Here is a 7,788-nt window from a genome sequence, read left to right as displayed (position 1 = left end):
AAACAGACAAGTAAAAGAGAAAGTGAAGGCATTTAGTGGTGAAATAATGCAGTCCCATCTATGACATCTAACAGCATAGTTAGAATAGTTTCAGTACCACTCTACTACTTAAGTTTAAAGGATAAAACGTTTATTTGTGACTGCTTATGTTACACATGTACACTTTAAATGACATTGTACTGAATGGCAAAGTCAAAGCACTTTTTCCCATATTTTAATATGTTTGTCGTACAATCTCAAACACTGTCCCGACACGTGGTTAACCTCAGCCCTCAATGGTCACAAACATGCTTCACACTATTCTCAAGTCTTTTAGCAACTCTGCAATGTCTATATGCGGCCTACGGCTGGGTTCAGTCCCGCTGGAGCACAGTGCACTCTGCAGATTCTTGGCTGCCTGGTTTAAGGATGGCAAAATGTGGGTGGCGTCCGATGTCTCCTTTTCACCACGAGTGCACAGAAGGACTTCGTTTATCTCTTCCTCGATCTTTCGAGACAGGATGGTGGGAAACACGCCGCTGACACGCTCAAGCACGCTTTTCCTCAAGGCTGGGTCTCGACATGCAAGGTTCAGTATGAACAGACCTGGCAGGGAGAGATAAAGAAAGGATATTACTTGAAAACTAAGCACATAACTTTGATAAACTGTTTGTATCAAAAAGTAACATGTCATGTTTGAGACTGATAAAAGTATGGCCGTTTATTAGTCTATTTTATTTTGGTTGCAAGTGTCACATCAATTTAGCAAAAAAGATTTAAGCATAAGAGATAAAGTATTTTAAAATGATTCTGTACCTCTGGGAGTTAGCAAGTTACGGACTTTCTGCAGGATTGGGGTTTCTACAAAGGCAGCAGGAGGACAGCTCATACCCAGAGTGCTATCTTTATTGTCTACATCAAACATGATGGCATCAAACAAATGACCACCTAGAGAAAAGGAAAAAAATTAAAACAAAACATACTTTATTTTTAATACCGATGAGCCATTATATTCACTGGATTACTTTTAATTGCACTGTAGTCCACACCCTCACTGACCTTCTTTTTCCAGTGCACAAATGCGTTCCAGACCATCCCCAAGAGTGACAGTCAAACGGTCATCTGGTTGAAACCCGAACCATTGTTTAGCCACCTCCAACACAACTGGGTCTAGTTCCACAACTTCAATAGTTACATTGGGCATAAAGTCCCGCAGAAACTGTGGAAGGCCTCCTCCACCGAGCCCCACCAGGAGCACTGACACTGGGATGTCTAGGAAGGATTAGGGAATGAAGTTTAATTGAATGTGATATTTTAGAGCAATTGAAGAGTGATAAATGCATGAATTACATGATAGGTTCTTCCTACATACACACACCTTTGTTCTGTGGCATGCCCACGCCAAGCATAGCAAGACAAGCCACCATGACTTCATGGTGAGCACAGCAGAGGAAGCCACTGTCCACAGTCATGGAGGTTGAAGATGCTACTGGAGCTGCTGATGCCTTGGCCTTCCTTTTGTTCTTTTTCTTCTGACTTGTCGCTGCCCAAATACAAAACAATAAAATTAAGAGCTGTACAACTTCAACATCTGTTTTTTCCTTTTGCGTTTTGGTTTGCTCAATTTCATGCATTCTGGTATTAACTGGTAATCTCCCTATACTGTATGTCTGTGCATCATTGGTTGTGCTCAGTAGGTTAATTATTTACTTGTAAAAAGACCATTCATAAAAATACTTTATTATTAAGTGAAACAAATCAGGAAAGTATAAGACATTACCTGTATTTGATGAGACCAGACGGCTCTCTGATTGGACAAGGGCAGCATTAGACAGGAAAACAAGTCGGCGATACAGTTCTCCGTCCTCTCCTTTGACATTCTCCACGCAATACTCCCCACTCAGCTGACTCACTCCCCTGCTAACCTCCTCTCGCCAGCCAAGGTCACCTCCCACAGACAGAAATGGCACCTGAAAACAGGGAAAAGAGCACAAAGGAAAGTGCTTCTTTAGACTGTTAATATTTTACATAGCATGTTTTTAAAAAGGGATGCTTATGAGTGGTTACCTGGTGGTTGGCTGGCATACCCGGGGGAGCTAGGTCCATCACCACTGGTGAGAGTTCTGACTGGACAGCTTGCATCTCTGTGTACTCCTGATTCCTGTGCATTGATACAATAACCAAGCGCCGAAAGTTAGCACTGGCTGCTAGCTGCCTCCGCCCCTCACCAGAGCTGTAGAGCCAGGCTGTCTCACTCCCCTGAGGAACTGACAAAACAAACAACAAATCAAAGGACTAAATACACCCAATTCCATTAGAAGGCAGAAACTTGATGAATTGAAGCCTGGGCTCACCGATAAATATAGCAAACTGGTTTGCTCTTGGAACCTTAGCACCTGGTGGAGAATCTTGTATTGTAAGAGTGTATCTGGGAAGGCCGGTCTTTGCATGGCAGAGCGTGAGCGAGAGGTTTGAGTTGGCATCAGTGTTCGTCCGGAGCCTCTTTCTCAAGACGGAGTAAGCCTGATGCTCCCTCACAGCTGACAACAGTTCAGAAACATGCGTGTGACGGACAGGGGCTCCATCCTCTCCGAGGCACATCTCAAGAATGGGTGTGGGCATAGGCTGACGGAACTTGGTGCAAACCAGAACAAAAACAGGCAGAGCAAACGAGTCTTCCTCTGTCCTGTTTTCTTCCTGCAGGCAGTGGAGCCTCACTGCCCAGCCGAGCTGAACAAAATGCTCCACAGCCAACTTGATCACACTCTCCTGAGCCAGTGTCACACAGACATAACGACCCCCGACACTTAACACACGGCCCACCTGGAAACACAAGAAAAATACAGTGAAGTTCATGCAGAGGTGTATATTGATGATGCACAGCCTGATCAACCTGCTTCTCACCTCTGTGAGCATGTTCCTGGCCAAAGCTCCTTCTTCTTCAGATGCCATAGCATCTAAGGTGCCCTTGTCCAGAGCAGCCTGATAGCTTGCATCCTCATATGGAGTTTTAGTAGCATCCACCTGATGGAAGGTAAGGCCTGGCCTGCGCTCAGCATTTCGCTGGTTCATGTTGTTGACCACAGTCTCACTAATGTCTATATTGGTCAGATGCTTGTAGCCAACATCATACATCTGTTCACTCAGCTCAGAGTTACCACAACCAACCACCAGCACCTGAAGGACAGAAATAAAGCCTAGCGGTCACTTATCAAGGCAAGAAATATACCAAGGCACAATCAGTGTTAGCAACACCCAAGTATATAAACATTTCAGGAGGTGGATGATTTGGTAAACTTTTCTTCTTTGCTCAGCTTTCCTATTTAGGGGTCATCAGAGCAGATGACCTGCCTCCATCTCATCCAGTCCCTCACATCCTCCTATGTCCACTTTCACTACATCCATGAACCTTCTCTGAGGTCTTTCTCTTTTCTTCCTGCCTGACAGCTTCATATTCAGCATTCTTTGTCCAATATATCCACCATCTCTTCTCTGTAAAGGTCCAAACCCGTCCTTGCTTCTCTGACTTTGTCTCCAAACTGCTTGACCTGCGTTTTTCCTCTGATACACTCAACTCTTCTGCCTCCAGCTCAGCCTCCTATCTTTTTGTTAGTGCCACTGTCTTCAGAATATACATCATAGCAGGTCTCAGTCCCATCTTGTAAACCTTCACTTTCATTCTTGCTTTCATAATTCTGTTACAAATTACCCTGAAAATTCTCCACCCCACTTCATCTCTCTTGTGCACTGTTCATTGCCCCCAACTTTTTAAACTTGCTACCTTTACTCCTCTTCCTTCTTACACCTATCTCCCTCTCACTCACAAACATGTATTCTGTCTCGTTTCACTGACTTTCATTGGGCTTCTATCTAGAGAATACTGGATCTCTCAAGGCTCCCTCCCGTCTGCATCCCTACTCTCACCACAGGTCATGTGTCTGTCTGTCATCTGCAGAAATTCCTGCCCGACATCAACGGTCAATCACCACAGCAAACCACAGCAAACAAGAAGGGGCTCAAAACAGATCCCCGATGTAATCCCACCCCCACCTTCAACCAATCTGTCACCCCTACCGGACACCTCATATATGTCTGCATTACCCTAACATACTTCTCCTGACTTCCTCACATAGTACCACAGTTACTTTCTTGACTCCCTATCATATGCTTTCTCTAAAGACACAGTGCTACTCCTTCAGACCTTCTCTATATTTCTCCATTAAAACACTCAAAACAAACATTGCTTCTGTAGTGTTCTTTCTCGGTATAAAGGCATACTGTTGCTTGCTGATCATCAGTTCTCTCCTCAATCTTGATGATCTGGCACATCAGCTCTCTCTAGTTACTGCAGCTCTGCATATCACTGTTGCTCTTGAAATCATCTGGCAAACTAAATTTCTTAATGCAGTATTAAAAGAAACAGTGAGTGTTTCGCCAAACCCCTTCGTCACCCAATTTACCTTATCTTGGACTTTGATGTATTTGTGCAGCACACCGCACAGTTTGTTGTAGTCTCCATACCATTCAAAAGCCTTCTCCCCTCTTTTCTTAAAAAACTTTTCCCAGTACTCAGCAGAGCTGAACTCCTCGGCGGTGCGAGGTAAAAGACTCATGGTCGGCTGTGATGGTTCAAAACGTTGCAGATTTTACCGTAACTTTACCTACAGCCGCTTCTACACATGGCACTTGGCTTTGATTTCCACCCGGACAACATTGCTTCCAGTACCGCTTGCTGATTGGTGGAGTGCCCCTACAGATTTAACGATGATTGGCTGAGGCTTTCAGAGTTGCTGTTATTGGTCGCTGCATATGTGGAAGTGCTCGGTTCGCTGTTGTTAGTCATCCGGGTTCAATTCATCATGGCGGTACCCGCTGGAAGGTCTGTGGTTTTCGTGACAGGGAACGCAAAAAAACTTGAAGAAGTAAGAAACAAATACTTCATACCTGAGATGGATTGTATGTTTACGGTCGGAGTGGCCTTTCTAATCCGTTCCAGGAAGAATATGTGTTCATTTAACGGTCCTTTTCATGCTGCATGTTGAGCTAGCTAGTTAAAGTGAGATTGAAACTGGAGCAGTAACTTAATCCAGAAATCCCTTGTTTCGTTTGCCACAAAAAGGCCTCACAAGATTTATGAAGATTTATGCTTCGTCTGCTTGTTTGTGATCCATCAGGTCATTCAGATACTGGGCGACAAGTTTCCCTACAAACTAGTGGCGAAAAAGATCGACTGTGAGTATCAAAAGTAACACCACCGGCTAAAGAAAAATAAATATATTAAAATTATGTGGTCATTGCTTTTGCAAAATTTTCTTTATGCAGTGCCTGAATACCAGGGAGAGCCAGATGAGATATCCATACAGAAGTGTAAGGAGGCTGCACGACAGGTACAATGTAATACCACTGCCATATCACGTATTAATTAAAGACAGTGCCTTAACACACACCCCGCCCCCCCCATTCAGATTGATGGACCAGTCATAGTAGAGGACACCTGTCTATGTTTCAGAGCTTTGGGGGGATTACCTGGTCCTTACATGTAAGTCAACTATCTAAAGTATGTATTCAATGGTATCATCTTACATAGTGATAGTGAGCGTCAATTTTAAAACAAATATTTGTTTCCATAGTAAATGGTTCCTGGAAAAACTCAAACCAGAAGGTAAGTAATGAAGTAAATGCTATCTAGAATGTGTTGTTTAAATAAACTTGTGCAGAGCTTGATGAATGCTTGATAATCAAGTTAGGAAATCCCAGAAAGTTGATTCAGTTCATTTGGGCATATTGCTTTCAATTGGAGAAACCTGTCATCCCTTATCCAGATGACTTCACTGCAGGCTCCCAAACCTTATAGACAGTACGGTTACATAAAGATCAGCACCATTGCTTAACAATGACTCACGTGACCAGATATGCCAATTAGAATTTTCTTCAGAAAAACCAAAGAACTGCTGGCTAAGCATGTTGCACGGAAGTGTTACCTGAGCAGGCCAGAACTCAGCAGTCTACGCTTACAAGCCAGAGGCCAATCTTTTGATGAAGATGTGCAGATTCTGGACAGGAAAGAATGAAGATTTGAGCGAGGAGGGCATTGATATAAAAATAGAGGCCCCCTTCCTCAGTTCTAAAAGTACATCTCCTACCATCTTACAATGCCGTGATTGGAGCCATTCCCCAGTTCTTTGTTAGTAGTACTCATGGCCATTCATATTTGCATATCAGCAGTCATCAACTGATCGTGTGGCTCATTCTTATGCAAGCACCTTAATAGTTAAATTTTACAATCTGTTTATAAACCTGCAGTCAGCTGATACTGAAGAAGTCGCACGGTCACTTCACATAAACCAAATCAACATTCTGGGATTATGCAGAGCTTCTTTAGAAAAACTAGTCTTGACTTTTGAGGGGTGTGTGGTTTTTTTTTTTTTTTTTTTTTTTTTTTTTTTTTTTTTTTTTGTCCCTTTAAATTGTTATTTTTAAAATACGTTTTAGGCTTGTACAAACTTCTAGCTGGATTTGAGGATAAATCTGCATGGGCTCTCTGCACTTTTGCGTACTCTGCTGGGAAAGATGAACCCATTCAGCTCTTCAGAGGGAAAACAGAGGTCAGTCTGTCTCTGTAAATCTGTCCTGGTGGTTGTGCTTTTGTGCGTGTATTTTGAATTGACTCCTGTGGTATTTTCAGGGGTGCATTGTAGAACCCAGAGGGCCTCGAGACTTTGGCTGGGATCCCTGTTTCCAGCCAGATGGATATGACAAAACGTAAGCAAAACAATTTGCATTTCCCCCTTTCGACCAACAAGGGGAGCCAGAGGTTAACACACTGCCTCTGCATTATCAACCATACAAAATCCTTTTGGCTTCATGCGGTGCACTTGGGATGAAGTATTACTGTTATTATTTAACATTTGTATCAAATAATAATTTTCACTACTAATTTCTTCTCACTTCTCTGCAGCTATGCTGAACTGCCCAAAGAAGTTAAAAATTCAATCTCCCACCGGTACCGGGCGCTTGCTGCCATGTCTGAGTATTTCTCGCAAACCAACAATACCACACCACAGACCAAGAAGAAGAAAAAGGAGGAAGACTAAAGATAACTTTTGCTCCAACTTCAGGCTTTGAAGTTGCAGTATTATGCATCAAATATAAAGGGAGAAAATATTCCTTAATAAGACACTGTTTGTTAGCCCAGAAAAATACAAAAGATGAAACATTTTTGATGCGTACCCGTAGTCTCTTAAGCGGGCAAAGTGCTGCATAATATCTGTTTTCTCTTATTTTTTAATAAATGGTTTTGAACAAATGCAATAGTCCATGTGAACATTTCTCTTTGAATATTACCTCTTGGATACTCTGAGACAACCTTCTGAGTTTTTGCTTCCAAGGACTGAAAAAGATAGACTGAGGAAGAGTATAATTCATAAAAAAAACAAGAGCTCCAGGGTCCTGATGAGAGCAGCAGACTCCTCTGTGGCTGAGACTGGCTCCTGGATTTGGGGAGGGAAGCACAGGGCTAGAGTCCAGAGAGGGGAGGGTCCCTGAAAGGGAGAGCGGGGTGTTCAGTACAAACACCACAGTGATAACAAAGAATCTTGGGTTATAAATGACCCATGAAGTGAAAGCCTCCAAGCAGGAACTATGCATACACCTGTGACTAATATCTCCCACATGTATTGAATCAGTGATGCATGCTTCCACAGCAGTAGAAGCATGTGTCTGCTTCTACTATTACCAACTGTTTAATCACTTGAATCAGTTGTGTATTGTTCTCACTTATCTTTCCTACATGAAACACTGCACACTGTA

At 42.9% G+C, this 7,788-nt stretch overlaps 2 protein-coding genes across 2 annotated transcripts; one reads left to right on the top strand and one right to left on the bottom strand.

The window, feature by feature from the left end:
- Positions 1 to 113: 113 nt before the first annotated feature.
- On the bottom strand, positions 114 to 4,695 carry mettl13 (methyltransferase like 13). Its single transcript, XM_040040345.1, has 9 exons — positions 4,440 to 4,695; positions 2,884 to 3,156; positions 2,334 to 2,802; positions 2,047 to 2,246; positions 1,760 to 1,949; positions 1,358 to 1,522; positions 1,039 to 1,251; positions 796 to 927; positions 114 to 585 (listed from the first exon to the last, which is right to left on the bottom strand). Exons 1-9 carry the CDS (start codon positions 4,590 to 4,592, stop codon positions 293 to 295), a joined length of 2,088 nt encoding a protein of 695 aa, XP_039896279.1. The 5' UTR covers positions 4,593 to 4,695; the 3' UTR covers positions 114 to 292.
- Positions 4,696 to 4,769: 74 nt separating this feature from the next.
- Positions 4,770 to 7,290, top strand: itpa (inosine triphosphatase (nucleoside triphosphate pyrophosphatase)). The gene is made up of 8 exons (XM_040040349.1): positions 4,770 to 4,901; positions 5,154 to 5,211; positions 5,302 to 5,366; positions 5,445 to 5,518; positions 5,610 to 5,641; positions 6,472 to 6,584; positions 6,665 to 6,741; positions 6,938 to 7,290. Exons 1-8 carry the CDS (start codon positions 4,839 to 4,841, stop codon positions 7,071 to 7,073), a joined length of 618 nt encoding a protein of 205 aa, XP_039896283.1. The 5' UTR covers positions 4,770 to 4,838; the 3' UTR covers positions 7,074 to 7,290.
- The last annotated feature ends 498 nt before the right edge of the window (positions 7,291 to 7,788 follow it).

The sequence above is a fragment of the Simochromis diagramma genome, unplaced genomic scaffold (genome assembly GCF_900408965.1).
Source record: "Simochromis diagramma unplaced genomic scaffold, fSimDia1.1 OVJJ01000026.1, whole genome shotgun sequence".
Lineage (NCBI taxonomy): Eukaryota > Metazoa > Chordata > Actinopteri > Cichliformes > Cichlidae > Simochromis > Simochromis diagramma.
Note: the sequence above shows the minus strand (reverse complement) of the source record. Positions and strands in the feature narration are given on the sequence as shown.